General features: G+C 36.6%; 3 protein-coding genes across 8 annotated transcripts in view; 1 reads left to right on the forward strand and 2 right to left on the reverse strand.

Annotated features, from left to right (window-relative positions):
• The window catches only part of LOC128981961 (serine/threonine-protein kinase MRCK alpha-like), a 79,492-nt gene extending 60,451 nt beyond the window's left edge, over positions 1-19,041 (reverse strand). For 4 of the 6 annotated variants that reach the window (XM_054400970.1, XM_054400968.1, XM_054400969.1 and 1 more), the window contains exon 1: positions 18,886-19,041. The gene's annotated coding sequence lies outside the window, so the exon portion shown is untranslated. Of the gene's footprint in view, positions 1-18,881 lie in introns of all 6 variants that reach the window. The other 2 variants (XM_054400966.1, XM_054400967.1) reach the window with 2 other exon arrangements.
• On the reverse strand, positions 34-19,244 carry LOC128981963 (all trans-polyprenyl-diphosphate synthase PDSS1-like). Its single transcript, XM_054400971.1, has 2 exons — positions 19,054-19,244; positions 34-1,546 (listed from the first exon to the last, which is right to left on the reverse strand). Exon 2 carries the CDS (start codon positions 1,351-1,353, stop codon positions 142-144), a length of 1,212 nt encoding a protein of 403 aa, XP_054256946.1. The 5' UTR covers positions 1,354-1,546; positions 19,054-19,244; the 3' UTR covers positions 34-141.
• Positions 19,245-19,543: 299 nt separating this feature from the next.
• The window catches only part of LOC128981946 (protein lines-like), a 30,153-nt gene continuing 21,759 nt past the window's right edge, over positions 19,544-27,937 (forward strand). Inside the window, exon 1 of the mRNA XM_054400943.1 lies at positions 19,544-19,837. The gene's annotated coding sequence lies outside the window, so the exon portion shown is untranslated. The remainder of the gene's footprint in view (positions 19,838-27,937) is intronic.

Here is a 27,937-nt window from a genome sequence, read left to right on the forward strand (position 1 = left end):
TTAAAGGCTCAAATCACCTCATATCATCTTGCTAATTCAAATTAGCCTAATATGTAGTTAATAAATACAATACAAAGTTTAGGTTGCGATGTCTATTTATTTTCTAATCCTGACTAGTTTTAACAATCTAATTCACAAAGCTCACTTAGTTCGGTTTATAACCTGGTCACACATGACTATTAAAGCTTGTTGATAGGGCGACTCGTGTATAAGCTCAGCCTTTTCAGTGGCTTTTAGGCAATACCTCTCAGCGAGATATCTGGTCTCATCAAGACCATCCGAGTTGTAAACTAGCTCTAGTGCCTTTTCAACATCTCCAGGCTCTTGAAATCTTCGCATAATCATGCAGTTAAGTTCAGGAAACTTCTCACACGCAAACAACACAGGCGCTGTACACAAGCCCAGTTTGAGGTCTGTCGTTGTTGGTTTACCCAGAGCAACAGACGATGAAGTAAAATCCAGCAAGTCGTCGACTAGTTGAAATGCAATGCCAATGTTGCGGCCGTACTCGTAAGCGATCTCAGTAGTTTTGGCATCGGCTCCACCGAGGATTGCAACAGCCTTCAATGAGTTGGCAATTAAACTCGCTGTTTTACAGTAGGATTTGGTTAAATAATGTGTAAACCTCGCACCTTCTACTTCTCTTGAACCCAGTTGCATGAACTCTCCTTTAACAAGATCCGTCACAAACTGACTCAAGGTAATAGTGACATCGTCATTCCGCAGCCTCGCGATCATCATGGAGGCGACAGCTAGGATGTAATCTCCCGCCATCGCTACTTGTTTCTGATTCCAAACCCAATTTACACTTGGCTTTCCCCGACGAAGATTCGATTGGTCAATGACATCATCATGCATCAATGATGCCGCATGAATCATCTCGGAAATTGCGGCAACCTGCTTCTGAGTTTGAAGTAAATCACAGTTTAAATGTAAATGTTTGTTGATGGCCCTAGCCATTAAAATGATCAAAACTGGTCTGATTGCTTTTCCTTTGCCATCAAAATAATAGGAAGACACGTTGTATAGACTATCTTGACTAGTGTTGAACCTCAGCTCTTCTTTGATCTTGGTATAGAAATGGGTTAAATCAGATTTGACTAGTAGATAAGGAGTAGTGGAGTCAGCGGGTAGCTCTACCTGAGTTGAAAAAAGTCTCTTCATCTCAACTAAGGGCCTCATTTTGTTAAACAAACTAAAGTCATAAAATATTGCTCGAGCAGTCAATGTTGTTTTCCCCATTTGGAAAAATGGTAAGTTAAACACCAGCGTCTTTCCCGTGAACTTATGTCTATGTTGCACTAGGAAGAAAACTTCTTTTGCACTTTTCAAGATGGACTGAGACTTCCACATAGCACTGGCTAATATTTTTAAATATTCAATTTACTGTCACTGATCTTGGAGTGTTACTTAGGGCAATTACTTAGATTTAGCTCGTAGCCCTTTCTTAAATCAGATCCTTAGAGATATTGAATAGTTAACGACTGTAGATGGATCACTTTTGAATTGGAACCAGATAACGAGTTGATCACCAAACATAGCAACCCTATAACACAAATTACATAAACTTTCAGCTAGCGCCCTGGAGATAAAGAGCACATCTACAAAGTGATAAAAGCTTACAGGAAATACAAAGTAACCCTTGGATTTAACTTAGTTAGGCCACATAACTCACTTCATTATAAAATGTTGATAAATGTACTGACAGTCCAATGACTGACATAATACTTGGATTGGTATATGAAATTGTTTTGGACTAGTTATTTAATACCACTAATAGCCTACAATATTATCGCAAGCAAAATTATGCAACTCTCTATCATACCCAAATATAGCAAAATCAGACATTGAAATACAAAGGAGTCTGTAACTTTAGCTGGCCTTGAAGAAATTGACAGTCTTTTAATGTACTAAGCTAGTAGTAGCGTAGGCCTACTGAATGTCTGGCCAGTTATTATGTCAAATAACAGTGAGTGATAAAATATGGTAGGCTATACAGGTTTAAAACTTATTGTGAAAGTTCTTGTAACAACAAGTTTGTGATATTCACATATGAAGATTCTTTTTGATAGCTGCTATGGTTAATCTTTATCATTAACGCTAGTTATTGTGAGCATTGCTGTAGCTTAACTACACACTTTGGATTGGGATAGGTTAAATAAATAGGCCTACTTAGCCAAATATTCAGTAAATATCTGGTTTGATCCTGAGACAAGTAAAAAGGGCCCTACAGTATGCAATAGGAATGTTCAACTACCAAGCGCAGATATTTTTGTTTTCAAAAGCGTAGGCCTACATTCTTCTCAGTTTTTGATCGACCAATAGTAGGCTAGGCATATTAGGAATATAAGTGACAGTTAGCGGAAAGTTTAGGTACAGTCCTAATTATCATTCTTCTTTATGTTTTTTGGGTCGCTGAACACGAATATGAGGTTTGCTGACAGATATTTTGCCCGGAACATTGGTTATTTTGTGAAAAACCTTAAAATTTGGGCAATTTTTTTTTGTTTTTCGGGCAAATCTCGGTAAGTATGTGTTTTTGATAAAATCCTGCCTTGGAAAATTAAAGATGACAAAATTTACTACAAGTTTCCAATATAATGTTTGTTTCTACGACGAACCGTTTCGCCACTAGAGCACACTAAAAAAGGCCAGAAGTACAAAAAAAAACATTGTTAAATGCTGCCGTTTTACATTACGTTTCCATGGAAACAACCCATGTTACGATAATTTTAACTATTTATTCATGATAACAAACTGAAACACACTTAAAAATACCCCCGCCGCAGCAAACCTGCAGACTACGCGAATTTCCATTTCCCTGATATGGAAAATTAATAACTTAATAAAATAACTTGAAAATCAGGGAAATGGAAATTCGCTTAGTCTGCAGGTTTGCTGCGGCGGGGGTATTTTTAAGTGTGTTTCAGTTTGTTATCATGAATAAATAGTTAAAATTATCGTAACATGGGTTGTTTCCATGGAAACGTAATGTAAAACTGCAGCATTTAGCAATGTTTTTAATTTTTTGTACTTCTGGCCTTTTTAGTGTGCTCTAGTGGCGAAACGGTTTGTCGTAGAAACAAACATTATATTGGAAACTTGTAGTAAATTTTGTCATCTTTAATTTTATAAAGCATGATTTTATCAAAAACCCATACTTACCGAGATTTGCCCGAAAAACCAAAAAAAGTGCCCAAATTTTAAGGTTTTTCACTAAATAACCAATGTTCCGGGCAAAATATCTGTCAGTAAACCTCGTATTCGTGTTCAGCGACCCAAAAAACATAAAGAAAAGTGATGATTAGGACTGTACCTAAACTTTCTGCTAACTTTCCTAATATGCCTAGACTATAGGCCTATATTTAAAATTTGGTTGAATAACTGATCTAGAGGCAACAATAGAATGTCAATCATTCTAAGCCGACATCCAAAACACCAGTAATTAATAGTCTAGATTAAATCACACTTACTGGCTTACTTAAATCACAAGTTCAGTAAGGAACCAGTGCTCAAGGTGCCTACTTAATAACAGTTGTCTCTAAGTATTTGTCTGGGATAGTTTACGCAAGTTACACTACACTATTCATTTTTAATGTTCGATGCTAAAAGACTTTGAAGTTAGTAAGTTTAGGCCCTAGCTATGTTATCCAAACGTAAACTCGTGATAACTTAAGTATTTCTATAAAAAGTTAGGATGTTGGAGCACTTAAAAAATGTATAGATGGATTGAGCTTAGCTTGCGATCAAAAAGTTGAAAATCCAAAAATTTGACATAAAAAAACAACAAAAAACATGAAGCTATTGTAAAATTTGAATGTAACTTAAGTTGTTATGCTTTTAGGGCGGGTTTCGGAGCTCGGGAATATGTATTCCTGGAGTTACTTAAGTTAACCCTCCGAGTGTTATTTGTCGCTGCAGCGACACATAATACACTTTGTGTAGTGTTTTGTGCCGCTGCAGCGACTCACAAACACTGTTTACGGCGAAGGCTCTATGACTGACAAAATCGGATTGAACTGGATCGAGTTAGGTATCGTTTTATTTGACAGATTCAGAGCTTTCTCCGGAGGTCTGTCTCTAAGCGCTTTTCATTTTAGTTCCGAAAATATTGTAGCAGTCAGCTGACGTGCGTATTTGTAAACAGCTTGGTTAACCTCGGACCGATGACTGATGTGTTTTATTACGTTTATCATTGTTTTAGTGTTAAAAATCAAAAGTAGTGATATACGTGGTGCATTATAAGAAGATTTAAGCGATTTTGAAGGGCTGGTTGATGATCCTGAAGAAGTAGGTAGTGATATTGATGTAAATTATCAGCCAGACTCCTAGCTATGGTTAGGCTATGCATTCTTAGCTAAACGCTATGTACTGAAATCTGTTTTTTGCCCATAACTTATTTATTTGCAAATCTACTTCCTTATATTATTATATATTTGTAATCCTTATAAAATTTAGAACAAAGTGGCTATTTTCAAATATTTATAGGCCTATAATTTATACAATTTCATTGAGCGCGAACTTATATTTTTTTTACCTAAATTTTTTTTTGAAACAAATGTTCCTTATGTTTTATGTATAATATTGAAGCCCATGATTTTCCAAACAAAATGGTATATAGAACAGTATAATTAAGGTAAATTGCCAAATACCGTGACTCACCCAAATACCGTGATTTTTGTATTTTCCCGCCAATAACAGTAATATTGCTGGTCAAAGACGTTTAATCTTTATATAAGAAGTAAATTCAACTTTTGGAGTTTATTTTAAATGTCTTTGATGGCTGCTGGTGCCATGTCATCTGGCTCATTTATCAGTTTGAATGTTGACGTTTCTTGAAACAGGTGTTTTCCTTAAGGTTCTTAGTGATTCAAACAAGGAAAGAGGTGAGTGGAATAAGCTTTAGTTTAGTATATTTTTATGTTACATAGACAATAGACGTATATTTTGAACTAATACAGGGGTGCCCACAAGGGGGGGCCGTGACGCAGACTGCGTCATTGAAATTCTTGGGGGGGGCTCAAAAAATTCAAATGGGGGGGGCTAAAGTTAATTGCAACAGTGTTCAATGTGACGACAATCCAAAATACATTACGAAGTCGCCAGATAGAAAGTGGATTAATTAATGACAATAGTTATATTATTGAATTAAATTAGTTAAAATAGGATTTTAGGATGGTTTAGGATTCGTGTAGAAAGTTATTATTTAAGATTAGCAAGACGTGAGATCTAAGAGGGAGCGCACGGGATGGCTCAACTGCTGTGATAGATAAAGATAACGCGTGGTACAGACACGTCCAGCTACACCGCGACTTAGCACAGCAGAACGCTTTGTTGACATAAAGCTCGTTAAAATACAATCAAGTAGCAAGTAGAATAGGCTACAATACTTTACACTATTGTGTAGATACTCGATTACCTGAGTTAATAGTGAGAGGGGGGGGGGGGATGAAAAATACGGTTAATCCAATATAGTATAAAAACAGATGACAAACTCATTAAAACACTGTAAACAGCCATTAACGTCACGATTTACATTTTTATAAACGAAATTCAATATTGCACAATCATTATTATTGTAAATTTCAAATCATTTATCTTTGTTCAGTTGTACAAACTGCAACGTTTAAAATTGTAGCTAACTCAAACTCAACTAATCACTAGCCAAACATTGCATTGCTATAAATAACGTAAATATTAAAGGAACCTTTAGAAAGTGTTATAAGGTACTGCTCATGATAGGCAGAGGCTACCGATAGGTGCTGTATCACAGCATAGGAATTGATAGATAAGTAATAAAAAAGTGTAAATTATATTTAGAGATAATTAAAACACTCTTAAAAAAGAATGTAACGAGAACAATATTGTTATTCTCTTTCTTTGTTCTTCTGTTCTTTAATAGGTTTCTCTTCAATTCATACACAAATTCAACAAGTTGTCATATTTAGGCCTACTCATTGGCCAATCACAGCCTTACTAAAGTTACCATGGTTATCACTCAATCACAGTGTACTAAGCATTATATCGTCATCATTCCCCAGCTGTTGGACCTGAAATCTGTTGTAACATAGTGCACAGCAGACAGAAGTGTATAACGGAGCAGACGATTGTTGGCGCACGCGTTGTTTCCATTTCATTTTCATCAAAGGAGCTGTGATGTTTCTAAAGGGAGGGAGATGGGATCGTTATATCGAGAAAGACGCTGACAATTCGTTAAGCAGAGGTTACGAACGCTATATAGATATTCTGGAAATAAAAAAATCCTTTAATTGAGGTGACTTATAAAACTCTAATTTTATTTATATAGGAAGATAAGTTTCCAGTCCTGTACAACACTGATTCACGGTCTTTTCCCTGTAATCAAAATTCAAGTACAACTTGATACACACAGAATCTCCGGATCCCGACCTGGATGATGGCTAGTTATTTAATTTAATTTACAGTTACATATTAGTACTCGTGATAAATCAAACCCGTTATGTAAGCCAAAGCCACACGGTTATTAATCTCACTTGGTTTTGGATTTGCTTACAAACGTGATCGGAAATGGTTAGGGCCTACACAGTATTCTTAAAGAACATTTATGTAAAAATATCAGTGACAGCTAGGAAAAGGAATCTTTATCAAAACAGCTGTTCGTAATTTCATATATGACGTGTTATCTTAACAGATTATTAGCATTTCATAAATTAATGACGTATGTAGTAAACATGGAGAAAATAAACTAGAAAAATCACACAAAATTGTGTTTTTGATCGTCCGTTATTTTATTTCCAAAATAGTGAGGCCATATTTTAATGGCTATAAGGACTCTCTCGCCAATCCTGTGGATACAATTAAACCATTAGAATCATAATCGGTACTCTAGTTTTCTTTAGAGTAGGCCATGAGTAGGCTGCATAAAATGCCTTCTGGGCCGTGACAGACGGACATAAATTGAGATAAGACATGTTTCAACTTCTTCAATGTATAAAACATAAATAACCCAAAATATGTATAATTCTGAGCAATGTACAGACAAAACTATAACTTTATTGATATAGATTACCTGGGTTTGAATTTTAAATATCTAAAAAAATTTTAAAACTTCTTTTATAGTTTTACAAATAGTGCTGGGCGGGGGAATAATGTTTCTCATTTGTTGTGTACATTATTTATGGGGGGGGCTGTTGCTCAATTGGGGGGGGGGGGTGCGTCATGAGTCTAGGGGGGGATGGGCACCCCTGACTAATATGTGTTACTGTTTTGTTATAAACCTATTTTAAGCTGGTTATTGAAATTATATTTTAGAAAACTGCATCACGGTGATTAGCAATGTAAGATTGCTATTTTCTAAATACCGTGACAGGATCACGGTGTTTAGAGTGCACATGATATTTTTAAGTTAGTGAAAAATAATCATATTTTATAAAATAAGACTATTAAATATGGTAATTAAGTACTTTTGAGTGTGCTGAATTCACTGCTAAAGTCCGTTTTTAGTTTGGGTTGTCCAATAAATATGTACAACCAAAATAAATCAACCTCATTTCTTAGGCTAGGCCTATATTTAACATACAGGCAAGTTGCAAACGTAAATTAAAACACTTTAAGTTTAATTGTAAGTTCAATAACAATTTTTAACTAGATTTTTATTCATTTTTCTCTTTCTTAAATTGGTGTAGGCTACTATTTTATGGGCAATTTATGAATTTTAATGCATTTAAATGTTGAAAAATTGCATCCACGGAAATTAATTAGCAGATAACGATAGTTTTTTTCAATACTGTGATCCTCTTGGGTTTATAGTTTTTCTCTGTTGATTTCACGTTTGACTAAGATATTTATATTTTAACCTTTTGTTTTGTTTTCAGAACTCCAAGTGACAAGTTTTCTCTCTTAAATGGACCTATTCCCAAGATGTACTGGCAGAGCCATTCTTGCTACCTATGGGTATTTACTCAGGGGAGGTACGGAAGAGGCTACGATGACAGCTGTGGGCTTCTTATTAGCTGAGGGAACGCTATTACCGTAACAATACGGTTTGAGGACAACGGCTTCGGTGGTCTAGTGGTTAGCGTGCCGGGCTGGCGTTCAAAAGGTCCCGGGTTCGAAACTCGCTGGTTGCATTAACTTTTTGTCTCAGATTTTTTCATTATCAGCAAGTTTGGTTGTTTTGGTTCGGTTATGACAGTTTAATTTTATTATTAAGTCATTATAAAATTTTAATTGAGCAATTTCTAGTTTTATTTAATAAACATAATTATTTTTTTCTATTATGTACTAATCTTTTTTATATGATTTAATTATCAGCAAGTTTGGTTAGTTCGGTTAGGTTATGATAGTTTAATTTTATAATTAAAAAATTATAAAATTGAATTTGAGGCATTTATAATTTTATTTTATGAACAGAACTATTTTTGCGAATAGTAAACCTTCATTGTCAAAGTGCTCTCTACTACAGCGCTGTTCGCGGAGGAATTTTGAACTAAATGCCTCATTCGTACCTCCCCTAAGTCAGACCCCTACCTATGCTGGGGGCATAATGGTGACGGGGCTGGAATGCTACACCCCAATTCCCTCAACATGAGTCACATTCCATTGGTGGCATACTAACAAATACTTAAGAAATTGAAAATAAAATGACCAAGAGCTCATACCAGAGCTCACACACCAATTCCCCCAACATGAGTCACATGCCTTTGCTGGCATACCAACCAATACTCAAGATATTGAAATGAAAAAATTCTGCCCAACATACCAGAGCTCATACCCCAATTCCCTCCTGCATGAGTCACTGTTGGCTATGCATTCCATGTTCAATACTTTTTATAGTGGAGTGTAGGCCTACCTATCAATATGTATTTTCTTGTTAAATACTTTAAAATTATTCATCCAATTTAGCCTAGTTTGGTCTTGTCTGTGATTTGTTTAGTAGGTAACTAACTTATTGTAGACATCTCAATAAATTCGATTTTACATTTGCTTCTTGTGTTTTGTTATATTATTTAGTTAACCTAATCCTTCTTTTATATTTATAGTTAAGAAATGGGAGAGTAATTTATTGAATAAAATTGGAGCAACAACAAAATATGTTTAAGTTATTGGAGTTTAGCCTCTATGGACGTGATGCATAATCCTTCTTCTTACTCTTTACAAACATCTTGATTTCATCTGTCATCGTCATCTGCTGGTACAATTAAGGGTTTGAGGTTATATTTTCCTATTTTTTTTCATGAAATTATGCAGTTTCTGGTCATTTTAGGAACTTTTAGCTGCAAAATTGCTGTATCACGGACTTTGGCTGAAAAATCACGGATTTTTTTCTGTGAATCACGGAATTAGGAAATAGTAGGAAAATTGAGTGTTGATATAAAACGGACGTAAAAAATAAATTTTTTGGTCATAATACAACCTGAAACCATCATTTTGTTAAGAAAATTGTACACATTATATTGGTAAGAAATATTTTGTTCCAAATGTCGTAATTTTATTTGTTATAAAGCAATTTCAAGAGAACCGTCCTTAAGGTCACGGTATTTGGGCAGTTTACCTTAACATTGTTTTCAAGCTTCTCAGATCCGTTTTAATAAAACCTTGCAAATGAGCAAAAAATAGGCAGACATTAAGGCCAAAACAAGGGACACTCGGAGGGTTAATCAGTGTGAATAAAGTTAGTCATCGAATAAGAAATTGGGTTTCAGAGCTCGCGAACTAACTCCCTCGACCGTGGACTAGCGAATTCGGCGACTAATCTTATTCATCAACTTCTGGACTACTTAGTCTAGGAGTCAGGTAGGAATCACAGGGAATTTTAGTTTTTGAGTGGTGGTACCGGCGTGTACAGACGACACCTGTCAAAGTTGTCTCGGTCAGCGCCCATAGCGGCTAGTCTGGATCTAATCTGTTAGTTGAGGGAGTGCTTCCTTGAATCTCTTCGGGTGTGTTGGATGTGGGGTGTTTATGATAAAAGGTGTTTTAGTGTGTGTGTAGTTATTTATAGATAAATTGTTATTATTAAATAAATAAGGTTAGGTTAACTTACTTAACTAACCAAACGATATAGGCCTATCGAATAGGCTAATCGATACACCGATCGATATTTTCATTCGGTTGTTTGTGCCAACAGTTATGGAAGTGTAGCCTACCGGTACCCTTAATTTTGATTAAAAAAAACTTCCCCAATGAAGGGTAAGGTGTCAATTTGTTGGCTGATGCATTTACTAACTTTTATCAAGTTATTTGTTATGAAAACGTAAAAACCTATAACTTAGGTACTTGCCTTTATATTCAAGATTGGTGTCCACATTTTGCACCTATCCTAGGCCTAATGTTAACTCCAATAAGTTAGCCTTATTGACTACTAGCAGCCAGCGTCACTTCGTGACCTCAAAATCCGTGATATAGGCCAAGTTATTAGAAATAATTTAAAAAATTGATTGACAATTGCTCTGAGTTAAAAAACTTACTCAAGTTGAATTTTTTTTTTACGTGATAATCATTAACTTAAGTTAAGTTTGTCACAGTTTATCAGTTTGTGACTTGTAATTTTTCTAAGCAAACTGAGATCATAACCTTGTAACTTAATTAGCCTAGTTTAGCCTATCCGATACATTCCCTAAAATCATGCAAAAAAGTAAAACAAACTAAAAAAAAATCTTTAGATTATTACGTTATTTCAGCTAAAGACCTTAATTTACTTATTATTCACACATTTGTTTATAAGTTACATAGGCCTATGGTAAAATTAAATTTGACGGAATAGGCCTAACTTAACTTTACTTAGCCTACCTACTTAAGTTAAGTTATGGAACAGAATCATTATCGATAACTTGACTTATTGATATTCAAGTAACTTAATCCAATAATATATCGCAGGTTCTCTGCAGAATTGTTCCCGAACTTAAGTTAAGTTGGGCCTAAATTAAGTTAGGCCTAAGTTGAATTGGGAACAAAAAATATATTAGGCCTACATGTCCCTCAATCCTGAGGAATGCGGAGGAGAAGAGCAGCAGTAACTTAACTTAAGTTAAGAAAGCAGTAACTTAGGCCTAAAGCCCCCCATACACTATCCAACATGTTGGACGGACATGTCGGGATCCGACGTCTTGTCGAACATATTGGACAGTGTGTGGGTTCCGACCTGACATGCTCGACGGATATGTCAGGTCGGATGCTCGGTCCGATAGCACCACCCGACTCGAGCCGTCCGCCTGACATGTTGGACCGTGTGGTGGGAAACCGTCGAACTGCTCGCCCGCCTAGCCACAGTTTCCAGTAAACTTGTATATAGCGAGTTGTGCGTGATGTGTAACCGTCCCATTTTTCAATAATTTTATTTAATAAAATAATAAACAGTTCTGGTCAGAATTTATTGAACTCTACAGACCAGAAGGCGTTGTGGGCTGTCAAAAGTAAACTCTATTACAACAAACATGCACATAGGGGCACGATATCCCGTGATGGAAAAGTGCAAGGAACTGTATCCAGAGTGTGATTTAAAGTTCGTTAAAAATAAAATTGAAAATTTAAGAGCCTAGTTCCATAGGCTAAAAAAATTCCTAAAATCATCGCAAAAAATCCACCTGAAACAGCTAACAGTCGTCTCAAAATCCATCTCAGAACTAATATTTCACCTGACTTGTTGGGTAACATGCTCGATAGTGTGTGGGAAACACCCGACATAAGTCAGGTTGGATGATGGGTCCGTCGTCAGGTCAGGTTGTCAGGTCGGGTGGCATGTTCGATAGTGTATGGGGGGCTTAAGGTCTCCATCTCAGGAGAAGGAATAAGTTAAGTTAGGCCTAACGCCTAACTTTAGGGGAGGATTAGTTATTTGCCAAGTTTAACTAAGACTGCAAAGAGCATTCAAGAGTAAAAATTTTCATTCATCTAAGCAACATGGCCAAATTTAACTTACTTGGCTAAGTTACCGTAAATACTGTTTACTATTAGATACTTTGACAGGCAAGCAGATATTGTGACTCCAAATATCACCCGCAGTGGCGGTTCTAGGGCCTTGTCAAGGGGGGGGCTTGGGGGTCCCCCCCATAAAGCAGGGGGGGGGGGGTACAAATTTGAATTTTCAAAGCCATTTGGTGACTTTCTAAAGCCATTTTTAACACCTAAAACCGTGCCCAATTGTCCATAAACTCCCATTTCACCTGTTGTTTGTCATGAGCAAATAGACATTTAATAAAAAATTAAACTACCTATGACGATTGCATTCATGAATTTCAAAACACACTGTAGACTACGGCCATATCCTCCTAAAAGCCGTTAGGTGACTTTCCACAGCCAGTTTTAACGTCTAGAACTGTGTGCAAAACCTCCCATTTCCCTATTTATTTGTCGTGAATAAGTAGACATTTTTAAAACTAACTATGACAATTACATTCATAAATCTCAAAATATATTGTAGGCTACGGTCATATCCTCCTTTAAAAAAAAATGTTTACTGACTTTCTAAAGCCATTATTGTCTATAAGTTATCTATGTCCAACTGTCCAAAAACCTCTCATTTAACCTGTTATTTTTAGCTTTGTCATGAGCAAGTAGACATTTTAAACTCAAACTATGACGAACTTGCATTCATGAATTTCAAAACATAGGCCTACTGTAGACTATGAATCCATCTCCTAAAAGCCGTTTAGTGACTTTATAAAGCCATTTAACGGCTATAACTGTGCCCAATTGTCCTAAAACCTCCTATTTCACCTGTTATATGCCATGCAAGCAAATAGACACATTTTATTACTTTACGTTTTTCTCTATTTCATAGATCTGTCACAATATGTATAGTATCGAATTCAGTAATAGCATTGACTACATAAACTTTAACACTAGTGTTTATATAGTCAATGGTAATAGGCTATTGGTGCTACCGCTGTTTGCTGATTGATGTCTGTGTAAAGTTAGTGGCTAGCAGACAATTTGACAACATGGAACATCAGGAAATCAGCTGTTTCCCCGTCCTCGCTCACGCGCTCGCCTTTGCCCTAGCATGTCAACAGCTGACTGCTGTCATAGATAAAAGGAGTAGACAAAGACTGTGTCTATACTCCTTTTATCTATGCTGCTGTAAAAATTTGATGATGCGTACAACTTTCCATAGCGTAATAACTTATTGTTTTATTGGTTGTGCTAGTGTCCACAAAGTTTATCTATGTGGGACTTAATACTAGGCCTACTCCTGCCATCGCTTTTAAGTTTAATAAAACACAGAGGATACGCGTCCGGTAACCAGACGTGGATTAAGCGTCCGGTAGTGACGTCACCGGGTTGTGGGGTCCCGGAACGCCATTACCACAACGATACGATTGACGGCCAGCGTTGTTCGTGGTGTAGTGGATAGAGTGCTTGGCTGATATCCAAGAGGTCCCTGGTTCGAAACCCATCGATTCCTATAACTTTTTGTCCCAGATTTTGCTTTGATTGTAATTTCTTCTTAACTGTACATCTTTTGTTAGAATTTTTGGCATTTATAATTTTATGTTATGAAGAGAATTGAACCTTCATTTGATTTTTTTTCATTATCAGCAAGTTTGGTTGGTTAAGTTAGAAAGAAAGAAAGAAAGAAAGAAAGAAAAAAGTGCTTTATTCTTCACAACTTATTTACATCTTTTACAATAAAAAACAAAAACACACAAAACAATGGTTTATTTAAACCGTCTGTTTGGTTGGCACCTTGCTGTAAAATAACATATTTTAAAACTTTAACATGTAAGTAACTATTTAACTAGGTATACTTATATAAAAAAGTACATTTATAATTATTTTTAAATTTATGTAATACAGCTCGTAAAAAACATAAAATAAAAGCAACATTAATTCGTTTAAAAATATGGTTCCAAGCGAGTCTCATGATTTTTAATTATAATTGAAGAGAAATAAATAAAGAAAGAAATTTTAGCTATAAATTGAACTCATTAATTATGCCCCACCTATATTTCCATGCCTTACTTAAATACTGGGCTAAAGCTCGCCAATTCCACCCATTTAAAAAACACTCATATTCTGTTTCGTTTAAAGTATTTTTTCCAAGCCAAAGACGTCTGATATGTTTTAAAATAGGGCAAATTGCAATAAAATGATATGCAGTTTCATTTTGTTGAAGATTACAGAGAGTGCAAAGATAATTTTGTTCAGACCACGGCTTGTAGTTTAGATTTATCAGTTCTGCTCTAGCTTTAATAGCCCAAGAAGCGATAAGCGTATTGTTGAGCATTATTGGGCTCCTATCGCCAAGTTCAAGGTCGAGCGTCAGTAATTGCCTGTGGTGGACAGAGGTCCGCGCTCGCCCTACACACTCCTCCCTCCACCTGCCACCGTCCTCAGCTGGAGGCCCAACCCCTCTGGATCGAGATCTTGGAAACTAAACTCAATATTGCATTTTTGTCCCAAATACTCCCATTCTCTACACCAAGATGTTTTTTTCTCGATTATTTGTTTTGCTAAAAAGTTTGGCAATCTTTTTGGTGGCAAAGTTAAACATCTCAAAATATAGTTAATATTTAAATTTATAGTGTAAAAATAAAGTTTATCGAAGTATGTTTCAAGGTACAATACATATTTTGGCGTATTATAAGGCAGTGCAAATATTCTTTTTAGAAAAAAAGTTTGTACTGATTCTATTATTTCACTTTCTATGAAACCCCAGGTCTGTGCTCCATAACAGATTGTCGATCGCACAACAGCCTCGAAACACGATATTTTGGAAATCATTGGCACTTTATTGTTTTTAAATAAAGAATTCCATACAGAATTGATAACAAATTTTCCTACTCTGGCTTTTTCCTTAAAATGGCTGTTCCATGACAGGTTGCTTGTAAATGTAACCCCTAAATACTTATACTGATTTACCACCTCGATAACGTTTCCTTTATACCTCCACTTATCACCTGCCTTTAGTCTTCCACCCTTTCTGAACACCATTATCTTAGATTTATTTAGATTGACAGTTAGATTCCAAGTGTCACAATAGTTTTCTAATTTTTTAATCATATGCTGCAGCCCAGTGCTCGTTGGGGAAAGGAGAATAATATCGTCTGCATAAAGTAGCACATTTATTTTAACCCCATTGATGTTACACCCCCCTTCCACCACTTCTGGCAGATCATTTATAAATAGGCTGAATAAAGTCGGTGACAGATTACATCCTTGTCTTAAACCTGTATTAGTTTGAAAATAACTAGTTATTCCGCCTCCACACCACACACTAGAACTTGTTTCACTGTAATAACTCTTTAAAACATTCCGCATTCGCGTGGAGACACCTAAATTTGCCAATTTGAAAAGCAATGCTCTCCGATCAATTGTGTCGAAAGCCGAGCTAAAATCTACAAAGAATGCATAAAGCTTTTGACCCTTTTGTAATAGACGTAAATTAATTATACATGTCAGATTAAATATGTTATCGATGGTGGCGTATCCTCTTCTGAAACCTGCCTGAAATTCTGTTAGTACTTCATTCTCGCACATCCACGTTTGTAATCTAATATTTATAAGGCTCGTGAATATTTTCGTAATGCTATTAATAAAAGACAAACCTCGGTAGTTATCAGCTAAATTAACATCGCCTTTTTTGTGTAAAGGAAAAATAATCGATTCTTTAAATGTTTTTGGTACTGTTTCACTAATAAAAATGTTATTGTATACCGTTAGTAACATATTTAAAAATTCATCTGAGGCATTTTTGAAAAATTCATAAGGTATTCTGTCTGGTCCAGGTGCTTTATCGGATTTCACTGATTTCAAAACATTCCTCAATTCACCGAAAGTGAAAGGATTATCCAGCTGGTCGTTATCTATTAGCGGTTCTGCATAACTTATCGACTCTGTCAGAAGTGGTGGATTCAATAAATTCTTAAAATGATTTAACCAATTAGTTGCAGATATATCTCCCACAATATTGTCATTTTTCCTTTTGAAGGTGTTAATGGCCCGCCAGAATGACTTGCTATCACTTTTGCTATCATTTAGATCTGATATAATTTTATCGTAGTAAGATTTCTTTTTACAAGTACACAGTTTTTTATAGTTATTGAATTGTGTGAGATAGCTTTTCTTTACTTCCTCTGAATTGGTTTTTCTGTATAAATTTAAAAGCCTAAACATTTTTTTCCTTTCAGCTAAACATTGAAAGTCAAACCAAGGATTTCTTTTTATTATTTTATTACCTTTAGCAACACTGTTTGGTTTCTGTTCAGCAGATTCGTAAACACACTTAATTACCTGATTAATATTTTCTTGGTTATCATCAGAAATTGTAACTAACTCTAAATTTAAATTAGTACGTTTATGATAGTTTAAAGTGTCACTGGCGGTCCATTTTAGCTTAGGAAGTAAAGGTAAGATTTTACCACACTCCCCTCCAGCGACACTAGGACTTGCAACATTTAACCTAATTTCGCATGGAAGATGATCTGAGCCTGGGTACGGCACTACTTTGAAATCATTGATTAGATGTAAAGAATTTACTGACACCGCCGCGTAATCAATGACTGATGAACCCAATGACCCTATAAAAGTAAATTCCCCTTCCTTATCGCTCTCAGATCTCCCATTCAAAATAATAAGACCTGTGTTGTCAAAACACTCTAAAATTTTGCGCCCTCTACTGTTAATGATTTTGTCTTTTGATTTCCGAAAATCGCTGAGTTTTTTTGTTATATTGCTAACTTCTCCGTCTAAAAATCCCTGTTCATCCCCTGTCCTACAATTTAAATCCCCTAATAAAACCCAATTTTCTTTCTCACTGCTATTAAGTAATGTAACTAGATTTTCGAAGTCTTGTTCCCAGTTGTTACAATTTAAATAAAGAGGCAAAAAATAAAGAAAGCTTTGTGTATTCATGAAACTCACTTTTACAATGTTAAAATTATGTTCTTCGACACAAGTCAAGCTGTCAATAAAAGGAGATGATTTATTAATTGCTATAATCTCTCCACCACTATACCTCCCTACATTTCCGGTCCTGACGGCTAACTTAAAAAACAAATTGAAATTCTTCAGCTGAGCTGAAATAAAAACTACATCACTCTCTGATATAAAGGTTTCCAAAAAAAATATACAATCATAACTTTTTAAAACATTTAAAAAATTGGTATCACTAACCTTGCTTTTGAGCCCACAAACATTATAAACCAAAGCCCTAAAAAGTCCCTGATAAAGATCAATTTCTTGCCTTTGGTCTTGTGGAGGATTGGCGTAGCCCTCTCACACCTCGGCCTGAGGTGGGGGTTTGATGATGTCGTCTGCTTGGGATGGACCCGAGGAAGCTGAGGAAGATTTCTTGTTCTCTGCCATCCGCGAAGGCTCCTTGGAAGCTGCCCCTGCGTAGGTCTGAGATGGCGTCGGTGTCTGTCTCACAGTTGAAGTTTCATTGCGCCTGTTTGCCTTCTCGCTCGGTAGTTTGGCAATAAAGTCGGAAAAATCGTGTCGAAAAAGCTCTTTAAGGATGTTTGCGCCATTGGTTGGACCAGATCTTAGACAGCCCTCTTCCCACGTAAACTTGTGTCCCTTCACATACAGATGATCATGAACTAGCTGCATCTTCACCTTGTCGTCACCCACCACTCGTTGTATTTCAGCCCGCACTGATACAAGGTAAGACCGTTTGTCCCTAATCTCACGAGGAAAGTCCCTATGTATAATGTACCCAGTTCCACTCAGTCTCCTAGTCTGGCTAAGGATGTATGTAATGTCGGAATCTTCAGGAATATGTGCTATGAGTGCCTTGCTATCTTTTCCCAGAGGGTGGGCCCTGTTGACCCACACCCTATCTATCCCCAAAACATCTTTACAAAAATCTCTGATTATCTCCCGAAAGTCCGGATTTTTCCCTCTCCACTGCAATCCCTTGAATATAAGGTTATTTCGCCTTGATCGTGCTTCAAGGTCTGTAAGCTTGTCATTTGCAATTTTTCCCTGGCGCTTTAGGTTAGCTACTTCTTCCCTCAAATTTTCATTTTCATAAACTAATTCCTGAACTTTATTGTTAATACCGGCAATGTCCTCTTTAGTTGCTAACCATTTAAGCTTCTCGTCCAACTTACATTCTAGAAGATTACTCATACCTTCCATAAGCTGTGTAAGGCTCATGTTTCCCACTTTTTCCTCGTCCATGGCTAGGTTACCTTCGTTTCCCGGGCTCTCTGGAGAGATGTGTAAACGATTCCGTTTACTACTCCTTGACTGCACCGGCGTGAAATAGTCTCCTATCCTTGTATTTGGCATCAAACAGCGATGACACAGTCACTTTAATTACACTGTTCTTCACAAACCACGGCACTAGTACGACGACTGGGACACATACACGTGTCTATACTCGACCGTACGGACCACGTTGAGCGGACGAGGTAACTCACGATACTCGGTTGGTTAAGTTAGGTTATGACAGTAACTGCCGGACGCCTAATCCACGTCCGGTTACCGGACGCGTATCCTCTGCGTTAATAAAAACTACTTACATTGATGTCTGTTTACGAGATTGCGTATTTTAAGGAAGAAATGTAGGTACGTTTAAATTTATTTTTCCAGGGTCCAAGGGGGGGGCTTTAGCCCCTGTAGCCCCCCCCCCTTGTAACCGCCACTGATCACCCGTATGGGCCCTAAGGGGACACGACCTTAATATCATCAGTTGACTTGCAAATCCATGAAAATTGTGTAAGGCATTTAAAATTTTTTTAACTCTAAGTAGCCTAAGTAGGATAAATATTTTGAAGAAAATAGATTACCTCTAATTGTTCATGCGGTTTTGACAACTAACTTAGGCCTACCTACCTCAAATTTAGGTTAAGCCCTAGATTATTGATAAGTTAAAAGTATAGCCTACTCTACGTAAATGAAAATATCGACTTTTGCCAATACCCTGTTTAGAAGAGGTAAATGGGTTGACATACATACATGAGTCCAAGACATGCAAGAGACCGAGGAAATCCGTTATCGTTCAAAACACAACATTACACAAAAACTAAAACAAATTGCAGACTCTACACACTTTTGTACAATAAGCTGATCACTGGTCAACCCCCTTGACCCCCACTGGCCTTAAACAAAATATGGCTGCCACACCTTTAGCAGACATAGGAATTCTGGGAGTGTGAAATATGGCACAAGTTGCCAAATCTCATCATGCTCCTAGAAAGGTCATCTAGAAATAAAAGAAGAAGAGAAAACATTTTTTGGACTATTTACTGTGCAAGGTATGCCAAAGTATGTTATACCGCCTTGCAAATTTAACAACTAAAATGCCTTCGTTCTTTTAGAGCTAATAACTGGAAGAAAGTTACATCCTATTTTAGGATCTACAGTAGATGTGGCAACGTTGTAAAGACCCGGATGCCACTTATACAACAATATCAGAACAACAACTGATTTTTACAGAGTTTGTTGAGACATAATTACTTTAATTTCAAATATTTTGGCAGCCTTAAAGTTGTTTTACCATTTATTAATTCACTTAGGTACTTTAATACTCATTTATAATATAACGGAGCCTGGAAACAACTAAAAACAAACTTGAAGTTGGATATTTGAGTTCGGCGTCATATAGTTCAACATGGCGTTAATTTAGAGAGTAGATTATTATTACTTGTGGTGAGTTATTTTACTTAAAACAATTATTATATTGTGCGCATATGTGTGAAAAATAATTTGAAACTTCATCCAGCATTCAAACGTAACGTTCTTGTTCACAAAGAGTGTAAAGCCTTATCGTTTAGAACGTGTATTGTTTATCGAATCATTGGATCAGACTTCCCTTCGTGAATGAATGAAACCTGAATTTTAATTAAACAAGTGTTTGGGTACAGTTAAGTGCGCGAGCAATATTGGTTGTTGGATACATTTTTGCGCGGTAAGTAATACTCATTCATTTAACCATTTATGTAGGATTAACTTATTAGTTGTAGAACACAGCAATTTAATCTTTGTCAAAGGTGGAAGGCAAGAAAGTTTGTCCTGAAACAGAAGCTGTTAGGCGAAAGGAGTAAGACTTCATGACTTGGTTCCCCCTTATAACAACAGATCTTAGTCCTCTTAAATGACCTAAGTTAAACCTTGAGTTAATATCATATTTTTAATAATGAATGATTCAGTTTAAAATGTAGGCCTGACTAGGCCTAGAAAGTTTAACTTACAGAATGTAAGTTAGGCCTAACTTAACCGAAGCTAGGCATATTTACTTGGATACTTAAGTTAGATAGGTACCATACTTGATCTCTTCATCATTGACCAACAAATGTCGGATAGATTGCGTCATTAGATTACTAGGCTACACTATTTACTGAGACTATTTACATATATTACAATTAAACTGAACTGACGGATGTGACTTTTTTGGGGAAAGCGAGTGGCTCGTCAAACAGTTCTTTTAAAGAGTACAAGGGCCTGCTGAGTAGGCTCTGGCGAAGTGCGGATTTGAATCGCTTTTGGGGCTAGAGCTCGGATATTAGTCGGCAATGTGTTAAATAGTTTTATAGCTAAGTATTGAGGGGTAGGTATCGTATGACTGAAGTGTTTGGCTAAGCCAACAACAAGGTAGGTCAAGGTTATCAGCCCTGCGGGTCCCGTAAGTTAAGTTAATTGTGCTGCATGCTTCTAGTTGAGAAGTTAGCTAGTTAAGTTGCTGCTGCACTTTACTTTAGGTCCTACACTCATTCGAATGAAAATATCGATCGATAGGCCTATATTGATTGCTTCATTCGATATATCGTTTGGTTAAGTTAGTTAGGTAAGGTTAACCTAACATAGGCCTAACTAACCAAACGATATATCGAATGAAACAATCGAATAATCGATATTTTCATTCGAATGAGTGTAGGACCTAAATTAAAGTGCAGCCTAAGTTGTTTCTCAGAAGGACTAAGTTAAGGTGTTCAGTTGTACTGGTACTTAGGTACTGACTGTACAGACTAGGCCTATAATAAGATACCAGCCTTAGATCCATTTAAAAAGTAACTTAGGCCTGACTTACCTAAAGCTTAAGTATTTATTTATTTTCCAACGGCATAGCCACTTTAAACAACGAAGAAAACATTCACAACTTGAAATAACAGGAAAACAGTCACACCGTGTGGGCTGGGCCTAAGAGACATGAATATAAACTCAATTAACTAAGGTAGGTAGGTACCTATCATAAAAGAATAGGATAACTAGAAGGCCCTTGAATCTTTTGTTAGCCTACTTTTTTATGTACGCGAAAGAGTTTGGGTGGGTTAGTTTTTTTGGAAACACGTGGTCTAGTTAATATTTTTTTTTTCAATTTGTTAAAACGATATTACACTAAACTTTGTGATAACTTAAAGTACCGGTACCGGTATTCTTAAAGTAAATAAACCAAGGAATTAGAAAATGTGTATTGGATGCAGGATATGACATAGCCTAGGCCTATTTAATGTGTGTTACACAGAGTCAAAACATTTATTTTTACTTTTCGTTTGTAGTCCACATGACGGTAGGCCTATAAGTTAACTTAGGACTAATTTTAATGTTATATAAGCCTAGCTTCATTGTATAAAGTCACTTGACCTATGTTAACCAAAATATCAAACACCAAACACAACAACAAACACACAAATCGGTGAGCATCATTTGTGATGATGTGGAGTAGTATGAGTGTAAATGAAGATACCTGGGCCCTATATATCTTCCTCTAGCCACTGCCAAATCACCCACATTTCCTGTCGTAACCCAACTCTATTGCAAGAATTAATCTAACTCGTCAAAGTGCACAATATTACCTTAGCTGCCTATCACAGCCAGCTTTTATGTTCTTAATGTATCTAATTATAATATAATGAACAGAGAAATATATATATATGGACTTATTCTAATTCGTGAAAAAGGTTACTAGACTTAGCAAATGTGAATTCTAATTTACGATATTAATTGCCAGACCACGACCCTTCGAGAACCTAATAAACTACATGATTGAATTACCTTTTGCCCCAACCTACACCCCTTCCCCAACCCCTACTTCTATTAGCTAGACATCTTAGGCTACAGTCTACTTATCCGATCAGATGTACAGCTCCAGGCGCTCGACACTACACTGTACTGCTCTTGGTTCGCTGCGCGTGCCTACCCGGGTGACTGCGCGCGCATCGTAGTCATGTGACTTGCGCTATTGTAGCGATCCGCTACATCCTCCCCCCGGTGGGGTTGTTTTTTTTCTTTTCCTAGTTTTGGGGTGATTTTGGGGTTTGGGAAAGATGAAGGACGAAGAAATATTTTTTTTTTTTTTTTTTTTTTTTTTTTTTTTTTTTTTTTTAATTTTTATTGTGCTCGCCGTGAGATTGTGTCGTTGTGACATCGATGTCGGTGTGGAAATGTTCCAACAGTTTTCTGCACTCCTTTTGGTTTGACTCATTTGAGGTTATAATGTGTGTCGGTCTTGCTTATAAACTATTAACTATTTATTTTTTTTTTTATAAACTAAAGGTAATTATGGTTTTGAATGAATTTCTTATAACTATGTTTGGTGGGATTGCTTAATCTAAACCTGCTCTAAGAAATGTGGGCGGGCGTATATCAGTGATAGATTTAATTAAGTTGGGTTGAGAAGATCTGTTGGCTGATGAAGTTGGATATATGATTGATGATGAATTTGGGAATGTTGTTGAAATACTGAAGGTTGATGAAATTAGATGGATGTATTGAAGTCTGGTTATTGCTGGTAATTGCTGGTAAATATGGAAGGTTGCTGAAGTTTGATGAGTTTCTTGAAGTTGAGTAGTTGGAAGAATGAAGAATGAAGAATGAAGTTGTGTAAACTGATGAATGAAGCTGGAGTAGTGTTCTGAAGTTCTTGAAGGTATACTGTTGTGATGTGATGTGACGTAATTTCGTAATTAGCTCTTGAGCCCTTACTAAATTCGGGGCGCTAATTATATCGCTGGACGCCTCTTAATGATGGATGAAATGCGTTGGTTTTGAAGTTGATATGAGGTTGATGATACGTTTACTCAGATGTGAATTTGGAGATTGTTTTGATTGATGATTAATTATTTTGATGTTAGTTATCACTGATATATTCCCTGGATATTCGGTAAAAATTGATCGCGACTACTCTACTTAAGTTTACTATTGATACTTATGATCTAAATGAATTTACTAATAATAAGAAATTGTTCTACTTAATTTAAAAAAAGGAATTTAATTTACTGAGTATAAAAGGGAAAAAATCTAATGTTTATCTACTTAAATGCTATGGATTTGATTGACTGGGAGATATATTACTAAGTTTCTGTTGATTTACTAATAATAAATTAATTAACTAGTGTGACACACATTATACACTCTTTCAGCTTGGATGCTATTCATGGTTGAATGGAGTTTCGAAAGTCTGTTGGTTGATGTAAGGAATGATAGTGTTATTGTAAGTGTAAATTCATTCGAAGCTCCTCTAGTGCCAATTATCAAGTATTATGCACAGAGGTATTAAATAATAATTATTTATTTCACCGACGGCTTAGCACAATTTAATTTTTTAAACAAATATTGTTTTAATATTTTCCTTCAATGTGAAGGATTGATCGGTGCTTGGTTTGATTATTTATATAGGGCGGAAGTAGAGGTTTGAATGGAACAGATGTTTGTACTGATAACGGCAGTGTTATCTCGTGGCTGGCGCTTGCTATTGTCTGTTTCCTACTAGTCCATTTCCTTCTCTGTCGCTCAGCAACATAAATATATTTATCTATATTTTTGTATTTTATTTTAACGCATGCAAGTGTATAACACATAATAAACATTTAAATTACCCTTTATAAATATATAATACATAAACTCTTCTTCTACGCTCAGAATTCTGCTTGTTATTTACAAACATATGGATTGTCGTGTGCGCTGTTATCTACTTTGATAACGATTGTATTACGCCTAAATACCATATATCTTATTTTAATATACGTGGATGACTTTACTTACTTAATACTTTTTATGTAATGTTGTATTTACCTTTGCGATTCAATTGCTTATATTAACACAGAAATACTTAATTTTACTTAATTCTACTTAGTTCTACTTAGCCTAATTGCCATAGTTTAAGTCTAGCTTGGTCTGTAGTCAGTTGTCTGTATCGTTCCAGTGTTGTCATTTTTCAGTCCAGTACTTTTAGTGAGTGTTTGTTGTCATAAGTAAACTGTCGGCTGCACTATTCATATGACAGTTGCAATCTGTCATAAGAATGTGTTATGGCGAACGATTCCCGTCATAGCCAATTTGAGCAAATTAAAAATAAAAAATTACTTAAAAAAAATTAGTCGTTTGCTCAGATTGTAAGTTTTAAGGGGATTGAAAAAGTTGTTGATTACTGGGGTCTGGAAATGCATATATTAAGTACAAACACTATGACGTGTTTCGCTGCCAACTTGCCACGTGTTGTCGCTTCCGGCTTTCCGGCCAAGCGGTGCATCGAGAGGTGTAGCCGCACCCTCTGTGAAGGTACGGCTTAGACTCAACTCCCAACACCCTATCAGCCGGGGCCGGAGTTGTATTGTGTACCGTATTGTTGAGAAGTATTGTTGCGAAGTATTGTTGTAGTCAGTTACTCGAGATTTCTTGCTAGATGTTCACTTATAACTAATTAAACTAGGCTAAGGTTCTATTGTGCACTCTGACGACGTTTATTTAATAAATTGGTTGAAAAAATCGTTTCAATTGTGAAATGTGGGCTTTTGTCACAATCTTACCTGTTGAGGGGTTTACCAGCTTTACTGACACTGGTGATGAGAAACTGTCAATCACGCACGGTTTTGACCAGGCGTATTGGAGTTTATAATTGACGTTGTCTATTGCTTTGGACTGTGGGTGCATTTTATACATTACCCAATCGCCTACTTTGTAAGGATTGGGTTGACGACCGCTGTTATAATATTGTGTGCGTTTTTCTCTTGCCTTCCGTAGGTTATCAAGTGCATGTTGCCAGCGATTGTCTGTGGTTGGTTGAGGTTCTTCCCCAATTAATTTATTTAAATCCCAGGCTAATTGTAGTGGATGGTTTATTTCTCTCCCCAAAAATAAGCTTGCAGGTGTCGAACCGGTGCTTTCATGTTGAGCGGAATTGAATGCTATTTGAAACCAATGAATGTTTTGATCCCATGTTTGGTTGTCGGAATTGTGGTATATTCTCATAGCAACTTTGAGATTTTTGTTGACTCTCTCTACGTTGTTTGCGCTTGGGTTGTACGGTGATGTAAATATGTGTTTGATTCCGAAGTTTAAACACATTTCCTTCATTTGTTTTGATTTGAAAGATGGTGCGTTGTCTGATACTAAGTATTGCGGGAAACCGTAGTGTGAGAATATGTGTTTTGTGAGAAGTGTAGTTGTGGTGGCAGCTGTCGCGTTTCTAGCTGGTAAAAGAATTACAAACTTTGAAAATGCGTCCACCACAGATAGTAGGTATGAGTTGCCTGACTTTGTCCTAGGAAGTTTGCCTACGTAGTCAATGTACACTTTTTGGAATGGTTTTGTTGCTAGATCGGATGATAATTCGCCTACCCTGGTGTTCGGAGCTTGTTTGGATCTTTGGCAAGAGAGACATGTTCTGACTTTGTCGGCTATTATTTTGTTTAAATTTGGTGACCAAAAAAATTGATTTATTTTATGTATAGTTTTCTTGATTCCTAGGTGTGCTGATGTAGGTGCTAAATGGTAGTATGTGAAAATCATGTCAATTAGTTTCGTGGGGAGTACTATTCGTGGTGTCTTTTGGCCGGGTGCTAAATGCATTAACACTCCGTCCTTTACTGTATATGCCTGGTTTCTATGTGGGTCCCTAATAATTTTGATCAACGTGGGGTCGTCTCTTTGATGTTCGTCGATGTTTTTGAAAGCTTCTGGAATTTTCATCAAAATGTTTACTGAATGTGTATTAGTGTCATCGTTTAGTGTTACTACTGTTGGTTGTGTGTCGGCGTCTTCGTATAACCTAGATAGACAGTCGGCGACTGGATTATCACTGCCTTTTATGTGCTCAGAATGAAATTGGAAAGAGTTAATGAATGTTATCCATCGCGCAATTTTACCTACTTGTCGTGGATGATTTAGAAGCCAAGTTAATGCTGAACAATCTGTTTGAAGTGTAAACTCCCTGTGTTCGAGGTATTGTTGGAATTTTGTCAATCCGAACACGACTGCTAGGCATTCTAATTCAACTGTGGATTTGTTTACTTCGTGTTTGCTTAGTGGTCTCGACGCGTAGGCTACTGGTAATAAACTACCTTCGTGTTCCTGTGCTAATTGCGCTCCTAGTCCTGTGCCTGAACCATCTGTTTGTAGGATGAATTTTTTATTGAAATCTGGGAGTCTTAAAACTGGTTGCGACGTTAGAGCTTTTTTAATACTTTGCAAGGCGGCTTCCTGTTCAGAGCCCCATTCAAATGGTGTATCTTTGCGTTTGAGTTTGTTTAATGGTGCCGAAATGTGTGAAAAATTCGGTATGAACCTTGCGTAATACGCTGTCATCCCGATTAGCCTAGAAATCTGTTTGACATTTTTGGGGGTTGGGAAGTTAAGAATTGGTTGAATTTTTTGTGTGTCAAATGTAACTGTGCCGTTGCGAAAAATGTGGCCTAGGAATTCGATGTGATTAGATGCTACAGTCATTTTTTCTGGGTTGATCGTAAGACCTGCGTTTTGTAATCTAGTTATTACTTCCTTTATTTGATTGAGATGGTCTGAAAATGATCCATTTGAATAAATTACCAAGTCGTCGAAAAAATTGAAAATGTATTTGTATTTTATGTCTCCAAATATTTTATCTATTAACCTTGTCAAAACCTGTGATCCTGTGGCTAATCCAAATGGTACAACGTTGAACTCAAATTCCCCAAATGGGACGACGAATGCTGTGTATTTTTTGCTTTGTTCTGTCAACGGTATTTGCATGTATGCGCTGTTCAAATCCAACAATGTATACCACTTCGCTTGACCTAAATATTGAAATGCTGATTCGACGGTTGGCATTGGCGTAGACTCTAAATTAATCAAGTCGTTGAGCTTTTTGTAATTGACTACAAATCGCGTTTTGTTTCCTTTTTTGGGGACTACAAATCCTGGACTACTGTATTCGGAGGATGATGGTCTTATCACGCCCTTTTGTAATAGGTCGTCGATTTGTTTTCGTAATGCTTCGAGCTTTGGCGGTGCGAATTGGTACGGCCTACTCCTTACAACCTGCTGAGATTTTAATTTTATGTCGTAGTGTATCAATTTTGTTTGCCCTAATCGTTTCGATACTGTGTTTGGAAATGACTGTAATAATTTGTGTATTTGTTGTATCTGGTTTGGTGTCAAATTATCGCCCAAGGTGTAAGTTTTGTCTTCCTGTAGATTACTATCGTGTTGGTCTGTGTGTAATATGGCCATGACCGGTCTTGTACCGTATGGAAATGTTACATTGTGATTCGCCACGTCTATGATTGCTTTTGTTTTGGTGAGGAAATCTAACCCTAATACAATGTTTATTGGCAATTTAGGTGCTATTAGGAAACTGAATGTCCAAGAGAAGTGTCTAATTTTAAAGTGTAGCTTTGCCATGTGTGAGAAAATTACCTTGTCGCCTGAGGCTGAAATAGCAAATTGATTGATCGGAGTGATTGATTTTGTAATTAAGTGATTATTTTTGATTCTATCAAAAAAGGATCGTGAGCAAATTGACGTCGTAGACCCTGTATCTATAAGTGCATTTGTTTCAATGTCGCCGAAAAAAATTGGTACTGTACATGTTTTTAATTTAGGAAAGTTTGGAGCATTTTTGTTTTTATGGCTATGTGTGTGTGTGTTTTGGTTGATTGTTGTGTGTGAATAGGCGCTATGACGTGTCGGAGGTGCGAGAGCGCCAATTATCGGCCTCCTCTGGAGTTTAACTGTGTATTGTGTGTAGGTGTGTGTTGGTCTGTAGGGTTGGTGGGCGGGCGGTAGTGTCTGGGGTCATTGACCTGCCTCGGTG

Source organism: Macrosteles quadrilineatus, unplaced genomic scaffold (genome assembly GCF_028750875.1).
Source record: "Macrosteles quadrilineatus isolate MER2022 unplaced genomic scaffold, UCM_ALF_1.0 Scaffold_60__1_contigs__length_738512, whole genome shotgun sequence".
Lineage (NCBI taxonomy): Eukaryota > Metazoa > Arthropoda > Insecta > Hemiptera > Cicadellidae > Macrosteles > Macrosteles quadrilineatus.

Excerpts from the sequence above, each read along its gene's own strand:
- LOC128981963 (XM_054400971.1), bottom strand. The coding sequence starts at position 1,353 with ATGTGGAAGTCTCAGTCCATCTTGAAAAGTGCAAAAGAAGTTTTCTTC.